General features: G+C 41.5%; 1 protein-coding gene across 2 annotated transcripts in view; it reads left to right on the top strand.

Moving 5' to 3' along the window:
* The first annotated feature begins 11,010 nt into the window (after positions 1-11,010).
* Positions 11,011-12,715, top strand: part of pdgfc (platelet derived growth factor c) — a 45,194-nt gene continuing 43,489 nt past the window's right edge. For both annotated transcript variants that reach the window (XM_071909226.2, XM_071909225.2), the window contains exon 1: positions 11,011-11,718. In XM_071909226.2, the coding sequence (XP_071765327.1) occupies positions 11,541-11,718 (178 nt within the window). In that variant the 5' untranslated portion in view covers positions 11,011-11,540. The remainder of the gene's footprint in view (positions 11,719-12,715) is intronic.

Genomic DNA, 12,715 nt, shown 5'->3' with positions numbered 1-12,715 from the left:
TGAGCCGTAAGCCTGTGGAGGAAAAAAACAAAACAAAGTGGTTAAATAAAGAGAGAAGCCACAGCATCTTAAATCACTCAGGCTTAATGAGGTGGCATTTATTAACCCAGACTGAATTGTTGTCTTTTCAGATTCAATAAACCTCAGCATTCATTTGGTGAGAGTAAAAAGCTTGCTTTGCATCCATATGATGAAGAGCACTGAATTTTTCCTGCAAAGGTATAGGTCACACACCATGACTCTTTAACTTATACTCCTCTGATGCAAGATCATTTTAGTCGGAGCGTAGGATTACTTCTTATGTCTGCACACACAGTGACTTTGCCCCTTCCACTCCTTTCTTTTGGTTGCTTGTTATGTTGGCAGTCCAAACATTAAGCTTATTCTACCGTTGCATGCATTTTAATTCGCTCTCCATATGCATGTCAGATACAATAAATGTCTACAATGCACATGTAGACGTAAATGTTTAGGCTCGGTAATCAATCCCACAGGCTTTAATAAAGTAGAGCAAGCACAAACATAAATCCAATCAGCGAAGCAATGCATCCTGGGACAACGACGGTCGCTCAAGAGACTCATCAGTAGCACTGAATGACCTCCGCCACTTCACATCAGTGCGGAGCCTCCAGTAGAAAAGTTTAATATTGCTGTTCTCTGTTTGTGGCTGTAGATTCCATTCTTCGCAGCCACAGTTGTAAATCACAGTCTTTATAGATCATTCGGTTTGATGTATAATAGCTGTGGTGTTGGAGTTCAATCCCTGCATGAACCACAAACACTATAATGTAGGAGATAATACAGGCCTGTGTGTTTACCATAAATCTTTTTTTTTGTTAGAAAATTCAAAGCCGGGCCTAATGCTAACACAACCGCACCTATACACACTTTCCTCTCGCAGCCTGTACATTTTTACATTCCTTGATAGCGGCCATTAATCAGCACAAGCAGCCGTAGTACCTGCGTGATTCATTCCACCTAGAAAAGCGGTGCCCTTTTGTTGCATAGGGGCATTGAGACCTACAGCACAGCCAAGAGCCTCACCCCCCCCCACCCCCCACCCCCTCCGCCTCCTCCGTCGCCCTGCCAGCAGACTGTATATTAACTCAAGCAGTTTATTGTCTAGACAGAGACGCTCTCTCCCTCGTTCGCTCCGTCTTGGCCCAGTAATTCCCTGTCTGTTCCTCGCCTTCACATTGATCATCATCTTCTCCAGCGGAATCGTTTCCACAGCTCTGTTCAGCGCTTTTTGTCTCCAATGCGAACACCTCGCTCTAACTAAGTCAATATCGCTTTATTGATTTGGAAAGTTCCTCTGAATTGGGAGGCTGGTGTCCCCCGTCCTATAAGTATATACAGAACGGGGACACACACACGTTAACGCTCGCACACACACACATGTACAGTATCATATGGCAACAGCTGGAGCGATGGAGAATGTTTGACTTGGCATCCAACCACATATCTTGGAAACCATTTCTTGTCTGACCTACAATTCCTCTGACCCATCTTCCCTCTAGCACCTGTCTGGATGACAACCCCCACCTCTCCCTCCACTCAACCAGGAGGAGGAGGAGGAGGAGGAGGAGGAGGAGGAGGAGGGTCCACTACTAGAATGCATGCCACTGTAAAGATTAAATGCAGAGATTCATTACAAAATGAGATGGCAAGCATTTGAAAAAAACTGACACATTGACTTACAAAATGATTGCTGGCATGAAAGTAAAGCACACTGTGGGTTTAAGTTATGGATCAAAATAATAACAAAAGCCCATCTAGGGACAAACATTGCAAATTAGCTTAGGCTATAAATGTTATGATATGTGACATCTGACTATTTCTTTAAATGTTCTATGTCTATGTATCTGTCCCTATCCAAATAAACATTGAATGAATCATCTTCAGATCCTGCTGACAATAAAGATTTTGAAGATACAGTACAATCAAATCTTCTTTCAAACGCTCACTGAAAAAAAACAACGCAAAGTTTTTTCCAAACTGAGACTTTTTAGAGTAAAACACTTCAACTGTTTCTGTTAAGAGATATACAGAGAGATACAGTAGGGTGTCACATCCAACCTGAATAAATTAGAGTGGATAGTGCAGAGTCGAGGTCTAGAATCTGACCTTGGCTCGGCCTGAGTCAGCTTCAGTACCACAACAGAAGAACATTGCCCTGGTCCTGTTTTACTGCTGGCAATATTAAACTGTGGCGGGTGTGTGTCATACAGTAGCTGACAGTGACTCAGGCGCCCATAATGGTTTGCCCCCATGAGTACAAGGTCAATAAGCAATACTGCTCTGCCCACACAACTTCCTCAGGCTGGTGCTTCCACCGCATTATTGGATTCTGGACCATTCACACGCCCCTAATGGGAAAAGTAATTGCTGCCGGTAGTGGATAATGTTTAGGTTAATGAATGATGTTTATTTAAACGTTATGGCAATATATAGGCCAGTGCAAAAAATAAAGATTGTTTTGTGTTTGTCAGCATTTGATTCAAAACAACATTACATAATCTAACTCCTGATTAGATAACCTAGACTTTTGTGAAATGTTTTGATACACAAGGTAAGGCCCGTGCGATGCTCATCATTACAGGGTATTAGCCTGCTTACACGCAGGGCTGAACCAAAGCAAAACAAGCAGGTAGACTACTTGAGCAGTCACAACCTGTGGCTGCCCGTCGCATCAGGTCCCTTTGTAACAAGAGGAAAGTAAGACCAGATGCTGACACTTCGCCCGAAGCCCGAGCGGGAGAGGAGCGGACGGATGGGAGAGAAAACAACACGGCAACAGCGACCACCATGACGGGGGGGGGGATGGAAGATGCAGGAGGAAGATGCCGTTACATATGAACGCGAGCATACGTTTCATGCATTAGACATGACCGCACGTTACGAGCGGAAAAAAACGCACAAGTCATTTGTCATATAAATGCAATTAAATGCCACTTACCATTTGGTTTTCCTACAGGTCAATGCTTTAGGAAATTAGACCCGGTAAAGCTGACAGTGCAAACAGTCGTTATAGAGAGGATTCAAGACCGGTCGTTGTCGCTTTCTTTCCCATGCTGTTCTCCGCCCTCTTCACGGAAGCAATTTGTTGAATGAGGAAAAAAAAAAGTTACATCTCGGCAAACTGCCAATTTTTATTTTCGCGCCTGTTTTGTTGTTATTTTGGATTCAGTGTATATGGCTGCTGCCCTTTCGCCTCAGCTCGGGATGCCCAAGATGGAGGCTTGCGTGTACCTGTCATGCAACATGCGCAGTAGCGGCCGCGCCGAACTGCACGGAGCCGGAGAACATCAGTCCCATCAGCACCACGGACAGCCGCTCCCAGCCTCCAACACACAGCCGCTGATGCTAAACCATTACGTAAGGGCAATAATGCATAGATTCACGAGATGGGAGCAAACTCCTCATTATTTATGGCTCCCCTGTTTGGTATTTAGCGGGAGATGGACGTGACGTGTGAGAGCTATGGACTATAAAGCGGAGACCAACGTCAAATTATGGATGCAATAAGGTTCAGGCTCAGGCGCAGGTCATCTAGAGCTGTTTACTGTTATGAATGTTATGGCGTTCTAGTTTCATGCGAAGACCAGGAGTAGGTCTAAATAATTTATGTTTAATTGAATATCAGGTAGATTTAGAGTGGCGGTCTGAGTTAGGAATACATTATTTTCTTTCTGTCTAAATAAATGAATGAGTGAGTATATGAGCGAGTGTGTGACTGAATGAATGAATACAATTTTACTTTTGTGCCCTATCTCACACAACACATTATAGGCCTATTAGAAAGATAAAAATAATCATTGGATAATGGTTGGCAGAGGACCAACCGGTTATCAACTCACTGACAAATATATACATTGGTGTTTTTACTCTGTATAGGCCTACTGTATAGCCTTCTACTTAACACAAGTGACGATCCACTGGTAAAAACAAAACCCCTGTACAGTGTTTAGCTTGATGCTGGTGGTGAGTTTCATTTCAAGATGTTTGACAGCACCACAAACTGGAAGGTGAGAAGCTGAAGGAACATAAACAGCAACACTTGCCTGTTTGTCTGCCAAGAATTGTCTCTCTGTGTGTGTGTGTGTGTGTGTGTGTGTGTGTGTGTGTGTGTGTGTGTGTGTGTGTTAGAGTTAGACCAATATATCAGGCCGATATTGCCCTTTTATCAAATGTAGGATATCGGCCTGTCAGTATCGCCCATGCTGATATAATGGAGGTAACCTCTCTGACCACAGCTACATAAAAACAGTCTGTAAAAGCTGCAATTGAATTTTGTTTTCTTAGCAACTTTTATTTATTCATTTAATTGTTTGATTATGGATGTTTGTAAATTAATTCTTCATTTAAAGGCCAAATGTATCCCAGAGTTTCTCCTACCTCTGAGTAGGTGGGGTGGGTCACCCTGCTTTAAGGACATGCCACCCAACCATTTATGAAAATGTCCTCAGTACAATGGAATCTAAGTCAATCATTTGAAATATGATTTAAAAAATGAATAAAATAATACATATAGATTTGATTGTCTGGATTATGACAGAAATTCGTTTTAGCTTTTCAGATATCACAGGAAAACAAATCAATGCAACCTGCAGATTTGGTCGCAATCCCCATAAACCACAATTTAAGCTTGGATTTGATTATGGGCATAACATTTCTGCATAAAGAACCTTTTACAGATGAGGTTTCATTTTTCTTCCCTTTGTAAGTTTGGCCAAAATGCATTAAAGCGAACATTTTGTAAACACAAGAGCAGGAAGTGGACAGCCCGCTCTATTGTTCTTTCAGTGAAAATGAAATCCATTGCAGAACACACAGAACTGATTTATCCCAGGATTTTGATCCATATCTCATTCCTCACTCCATGTCAAACAACTTGGGCGGCCTTTTCATAGTACTCCCCGTAGTATAATTTAGATTGACAAGGCATTCCATTTGCACATACAAATTAATTGACACCATATGCATAGAGATTAATGATTTATATCAGAGTGCATGGCCCTGGTGTTACAATCAAGAGGCAAGCAATGGAGCACAAGGATCCTTTTGTGTTGTTTAAAAAAATGTTCAATGCCTGGCTATGAGCCATGTGTCTGATGGACAACCGTGTGCCATTCCAGAAAAATGTCAGGCTGGTTTGAGCCAATCTACCGTGGTATTATATCTGGCACGCAGGCCTTATTTCAGCGATCAGTAAAGGAGGGGAATATGTGTTGACACATTTTCTCATTCAAATGAAAATAAAGCTCTTTACAGAAGTGGAAGAAGCACTTTGTTGTACTGCTTATTAACATTTTTTTGTGTGTAATACAGAAGTCATGGGAAACCCTTGAAGTGAACAAAGAGAAGCTGCTTGGAAATCAGTTTAGATCAGTGATATGATAAATATCTCGGAGAGGAAGAAGCACTTACCACATAAGGTAGGAGGCTGCCAAAGGGAACGGGGCTTTAATGGAAAGAATGAAGGATGAAGATGGAAAGAAATGCGGCTAGAATGACGGGATTTGCAAAACCTGATGGTATCTTTAGGATAATGTTGTCAGCTGGTCTTCAATTTATGACACTCAAGTCATAATATGCATGCAAACTGAATCAGTAACATTATATATTCTCACGGGAAAAGAAACGAGAAGAAAAAGGCAAAAGAATAAAGGCTGCTGGCTATAGAAGAAAATCCTGTCTAGTCTGCCCAGACAGCCTCATTACAGCAGAACAGTAAACAGGCAGTTTTAAAGAACACTGACATGTAAAGGTATTGGCATCGTTCTAGTTGCTGAGTTCTCCCTTTAGCTATTGATCATACTCTTTTCCCTCTGCCTATCGCGTCTTCCATCTCCACTGTAAACAAACAAAACATACACATACAAACACACACACACACACACACACACACACACACACACACACACACACACACACACACACACACACACAGAATACATGCTAGAATGGCAGTGCCTTACTGTAAGAAGAACATGCAACACACTCACATACATCCATACCAGCACATAGACCATCCAACTACCCAACCACACACGCATGCTTATGCAAAAACACACACACACACACACACACACACACACACAGATATAAGCACACAAATGCCCCCACACACACAAACACAAACACAATCCATCAGTGCACAGTGCCAGGCTACAGTATTATATTGATTAAGTTTGGCAGTGTAGAGGATTTGAACACTGGATCATTAAATGATTGTATTGCCATAATGGGAAGTGAGTCTTCCCAGTCAGCAGATGTTTAGTAAGTACAACACTAACCAAGATTATGATGGAGGCATCAGGCCAGAAAGCTGTTGAGCAGGCAAGCTATTTTCCAGTATTGTTGGACTGCTTGCTAGTTTGGCATATGGAGAGAAATCCTCTTGAGGAACAAGAGTTTCATTGCAAAATGAGATATCCACCATTTAAAAATGTTACACTTACCCTGACAAAATGATGACAAAAGCAAACTTTAAGTTATTACTGAGGTTTTTAGCAAACTAAAGGCCATTTGCTTAAACAATAATAGCACTTCAGATGCTACAATCAGTTGCATTCTTGAAATATTGAGCAACGAACATCACTTGAGGTTTGTTAGGTATAGAATAGAATAAAACCCTTCAATTCAAAACTGGTATACCTGGTAGGAGCAGGGCTAATGAGGGTCAGGCAGCATCACAATAACAAACAAATTTGACTTGAATCCAATTCAGGTTCTGTGGTGAGCGACTGAATGTAGCAAAATGTATTGGAAAAGTGAACCAGTGGTGCCGTGTAGCTAAATGGTTAGAGCATGGCACTAACATGCTGAGTTCAGTCCCTACTGGCCTACTGGTCTACGCTTGTTAAAGACCAAAACAGCACTGAAACACATTTTTTGAGCTGTAAACGTGGCTCTATGGCTTCTATATAGTGAATTGCATTAATCCTGTGCTTGATTTCAACATTTTGTGAAATGAAGTCCTGCATCCATTTCTAGGGGTAGAAACTTGTTGTGCTGCTCTCTGTGGGCTGAAACTTTCAACCGTGTTGCACTTTTGGCTACACCTCAATCAGTGATGTCAAGGCAGATATTTAGCCTTTGGCAGCATCAAATGCTTGGCGATCGGAAAATTGTTACCGACTCCAAGTAAAGATGGGTGATCCATTATCACAGACACACTCCCCTATTCGCTCTCGCTCCCCAACCCACTTTTTTGTATATTTCAAAATTGTGTGCTAGGCAGAGACTGGCTGAAAACAGCATATTTAAAGATGTATGCACTTTGGATAAAAGCCTCTACCAAATGGCATATCTGACATATGAATCCTCTGTTTTGGGAGATTAACTTTGGGATTAAAACGAACACTTAAAGATTCAAGTCTCAGAGCAACTGTAAATGTTGTTGAACTACCTCAATTACCTAAATTGTAGTAAAATGGTTTGAATATCTGGTAGCATACTAAGTAGCAGATGCTTTTCACAGACTGTTGACCTAAGCAGCAACTTGAAATGTTTTCCTCTTAGATTTCCCCTTTACATTTAGATTTCAGGCATTTAGCTGACACCCTTATCTAGAGGAACTTGCAGTGAGTGCAACAGAGCAGCAGTTTAAATTCCTAGATTACCAGCAACCAAAAGAAAGCTCTATAGATTACTTTCTGAATGAAGGAGCCTTTTGGTTTCCAACCCCATCTGAGAATGTACTACCAGCAGGTTTACCAAGATGATAGCATGGTGTATTACAGAACCATATACAAGCCAAATCTTTTTTTTCTGTGGGCTGGGTAATGAAATATTATACCTTTCTACACCATACCAATTTCTGGTGTTGATATTGATTTTTGGAGTATTAAAAGGTATAAAAAAAAAGGCATTGAAAAGCATCAAAATGTGGGATTCTTATAATGTCAGCTTTGCTTTTGTTTGAGCTTATGGGTATTTTTACAGGTGAAATTAATTATGTCTGGTCTGATTCTATGTAGAAAAGAATATTGAATAGTTTACTCTATCGCAAGATGAAATATGCTGAAGACAGGAATCAAAACAAGCATCGTTTTAGAACTTGTGCTGGAACTTTTATCTGCATTGAAAAATTTCCCACAATGCCCACTGTGGCATCACAAAATTAATGTTCACGGACCAAAGACTTGGCTGTAGCTTTGAGGGGCACCACCAGGGGGCTCTGGTTTCAAAGCCAAACAGCACTGCAATCCAGGGGCAATTAATCACCATGATGCAACACTTTCACAGATCACACTGGAGGATAAGAGCTTGATGAATCATAGATAACACCAATACAACATGGTGACATCATTGATATATAACAGTGTATCCCATTAATGGCGGACAATAGGTCAAGTCAATCAACCTTAGACAATATACTAGCATGACCTTGCATCTGTGTCCGTAATGATAAGAACTCATCAGACATAACAATGGATGTAAAAGACTTTAATTTGTCATAAACTCCTTGAAGAGTGATTCATGTGTTTTTAAATTCCTCTGCTGGCACATCTCCCACCTATAATGAATACCAAAGCAGTTCACTCAAATGACTCCATTCCTTACAGGACAACACAGCCAAGGCTGCTGCCACAGGAGGTTTTACCATATAAATGAAGTCGTCTCAAAAGCCTGACCTCCTTTTTCTTCAAGGTGCAATAATGTGCTGTGATCTGGATTTAGAAGACGTGTTCACTCCCTCCTGTTTCACTGCATTTCACCTGGGACAAAACTGGTGTTTCACAGACGCCGTGACGAATGCGTTGTGTAATACAGACTGATAGGGAGGGGGCATTTGTTTGTTTGGCAGTGTGTGTCCCAAAAAAGGCAAGCAAGTCTAATGGGATTTAACTGGGAGCCGATGACTGCGAGTTCCCTATTGTATACATTTCCATCTCGGCCCACTCGGCGGACGGAGCGCCCTCCTGGCTGGCTGGCATGCCTCTGTGTGTTAGCCGTGACCCAAACGGTCCGCCTTGTTTCTAATTTCCTCTGTTTATTATATTTCTTTGTATCAAAGCCTCCGCATTTCACAAGACCACCTTGGAAGCAGCAATCAAATGTGGACAGCGAGACAAAATACCCAGCTTTTACAGACAAAACCTCAAGGGGTGAATGAGTGTGTGTATGTGTGTGTGTGTGTGTGTGTAAGAGAGAGAGAGAGATTCCACAATGTGAAGTGCTGACATCTGCTGCAGGCCTTTGCAGGGCTGGAATGTGATACTCTCCTTTACACAAAGGGCCTTGGCCCTTGCAGCAGGCACAAGAGGACCTCTATATACCCCTCTCCATGGGGGCAACACACATATGAAATGACTGTATCACTGCCCCATGCCTTCCTTTCCCTGCCATTAACTCTTATTAAAACCATAAAACCCTCCTTCATACCTTTATGCTGGAGACATCATTGCTCTGCACTTTCTTTGAGGTGGTAGTTTCTGAGCTATGTGAGACTGGGGGTAAATTGCTCCAGCATTGCATCATGTGTCTGGCTCAATCGGTTCAATATGTCTCCAGCTCTCTTTGATTGTTGTGTCTGTGCTGCAGCAGACTTACCATACAGTGGGGGATACACTGGTGGATTTTGCCAACAATAGGATGGGAGGAACCACATGAAACGCAGTTGATGAGGTACAACATTGTGCCGGGGAGAAAGGAAATTGGGAACAGGAGGGAGTATTGTTCCAAGCGGTGTCTCTGCTTTGATATGACAAATTGAGAAGCCCTTAAACATTTCGTTCCACAGAAACATTTAAGCATAACGCACAACAGCGTGTTGAAAATCTTTTGCCCAAATAAGGGTGTCCACATTTATCTTTCATCTCTCTATGGGGAAAATGAATGGGAGGTTTAAACAATCACCCACAGCAGGGTTTGTGGTTAACACAAGCTTACTTGCACATTTTGTCTTATGTAAATTTCCCTTTTGGTAAATGATGGTTATGATGAATTACGAAGCCTCTGATGTGAATATGCACTGTATCATCTCTGTGCTGTTAATTAGTTGGGCCATGATGGTTTGGGTAAGGAATGTGTCTGGGCCACAATTCTGTAGTTTAGTAGAAACAGTTATATAAAAGATGATATATGAACACCAACACAGTGGGAGCAAATGGCATATACAGTAGGAAAATGCATGTATTACATTTTGATTTCTTAACCCAAATGGGCAAATTCATTAGAAAAGAACATGAATGAACTTTTTCACTTACATTAGGCAAAATTAAAGTAGCATTCAGAGTAGTTGAAATGGTTTGAGTTAAAAAATCTATATATTTTTTAGGTTTTCTGTGTTGTGTGACTGTGCAAATCAGTCAGTGAATTATTCCACACTGCAAAAAAAAAAAAAAGGTCCATCTCAACAAGTCATCGACTGTCATATTCAATCCTAAAATCGTATTTTTCTTTAAACAAGTGGAAAATCCAGCCACTGGGGTGAGATAACTCCATTTGTTTCCAGTGCAGTCACTTGGTTCAGCAATTTTGTCTTGTTTGTTTTGAAACAAGGCAGAATAAGACAGATCACTCCGCTAGTATCAAGGAAATGGCACTCGAAGATGATTTGCTTTGGAAATAACTAAAAATTATCAGTTAAGCCAGTTAATCTAGTGTTGGGTGTTAAATCTTATTTCTCTTATTTTTCTTTATACAAGTGAATGAAATATGCCAAGGGTTGAGATGAATCAAGTGTAATTTCCTCGATAGTAGTGAGCCTCCTTATTCTGTCTTATTTCAAGACACTGACACTTGTTTCTGGAGAATTCCTGTGAAAACAAGTGAAACTGTCAAGTGGACTTGTCTTCGCCAGTGTGCAAACCAGTGAGCAAACCATTCCGCCTCCCCTGGACCAGTCAGCAGCGGAATGGTTAACATCCTGGGGAGTTTCCTCGGCTGGGAAGTTTTACTTTATGTATAGCACCTGTTGTGCCGTCAGTTGGCAGTCTCCAAAAACCCAACCCCGGCCGTCTCAGCTTCAGCGACATTTTATCTCAGTCTCCACCAAGTTATGAGCCAAGACCTCGCCAGACAACAGAACTTATCTCGGGGCTCCAAATGATTTCTCTGTGCAGACTGTATCGGGTTGCCGGACTCTTTTGCCGCCTGCTTTTCTGAGGCTTTCCTCTAATGCCTAAAGATCTGCGGGGATTTTTCAGACGGAGGAGTCGAGAACGCACCGTGGACGCACGCTTTGGCCAAAAATGCGTTTGTGCATTTTCTAATGATTTCGTACCATAGGTGATATGCCTGCACCTGACAAGATAATTCTGCAAGTAAATCCAGGATCATAACAGTACAGAACCAAACTTTGTACCCAACTTTTCATAGAACCAACAGGTGCGCACTTGCATCCAAATCACCGGGGCGCGCAGCGGCGGGTCTGGAAGTTTTGGGAAGGATTTTGACTTGATTTAGGGAGATTTACTGTTTACTTTCTTTGAAAGGACTAAGCCCATGATTAAGATTATGTGGATTCTACTCAGCGTTTATCCTCTACAAATGTGTCCAAAACAGCACTGGTGTCCTCTAAACGACGAATGTGCGTGGTGATACAAAACATCCCGTCTACAGCGCTTTGTGATCGCCGACCACCACTAATCCAAATGATCCTTCCATTATTATTCCTTCTTGCATCGCTTCTCCAACAATATGGCTCGGAAGCTGAATCAAGTCATATCAGCAAATTTCACCATCCAAGTGTAAAGGAACAGAACGGTGAGTGAGATTTCAATGCGCCCTGTCACATTTAGCAAAGTAATGGAGTTGAACATAAACTGCTTGGGAATTTCTTACATCCCCTCCACGCATTGCTTATTCTTTCAGGGCTCAAACCTCCTCTGAAAAAAAAAATGCACATCTTGCTTGAGTTTAAACTGCAATGAATGAGAGCGTTTTATTCAGTTCAAACAGCATTATCCAGGATAGGAAGTGGAAATTACCCTTTACCTTTAAAGTGTACCCGTGTATGTTTAAGGGGGAAAACCCTCTGAAATTTCATGTCCCCCGGGAGAAGTTTCCTCTATGATCATAAAAAGGCTCCATTCATGCAGAGGTAGTCGCTCCGGGCGATGTAATTTGCTTACCCTCTGAACTCCGCTGAATTGCACTATCGAATTCAAAAAAATATTTTTTTCAGTGTTTAAAGGCACATCCCCAGTTAGTCAAAAGAAAGTATATGGTGTCCCTAACATAAGTTGGACGATGGTAAGTAAATAATTACCCCCAAATGATTTCTGGGCATCATGGGCAATTTGGCAATCAAGCTGTTTGTTATTGTAAGGCGTGTGTGTATGTGTCTGTATGTGTGCGTTTACGCGCGCGTGTGACACAAGCAGTAGGCTGCATGCGACCCCTCTATAGCCTAATGAACAGCAAATTATGTAACTTATTCATAAGTCTTTGATTCACCGATTTGTGCTCTCATGCTTTTTTCTTAATTAACCCAGTTTATTAGGTTTACATGAATACAAATGGTTTTCAAGATCTCTTTATTGCAGCCATTAGGCTGTTGCTTATAATTAGACTGTTCTTGTGACAAACTACAAGCAGAGTTTTCTTTTTCTTTTTTTTTTTACTGCACACTGTTTTCACTGCCTGCATATGGAAACATTAAAGAACGAATATGGAATGCAACAGAGAACAGTAATACTAGACATTAACAGTTTGCAGCACACAGAGATGGAGACATATTGGCACTACAAAGGCAATTTTG

This window comes from Centroberyx gerrardi, chromosome 16, assembly GCF_048128805.1.
Source record: "Centroberyx gerrardi isolate f3 chromosome 16, fCenGer3.hap1.cur.20231027, whole genome shotgun sequence".
Classification (NCBI taxonomy): domain Eukaryota; kingdom Metazoa; phylum Chordata; class Actinopteri; order Beryciformes; family Berycidae; genus Centroberyx; species Centroberyx gerrardi.
Note: the sequence above shows the minus strand (reverse complement) of the source record. Positions and strands in the feature narration are given on the sequence as shown.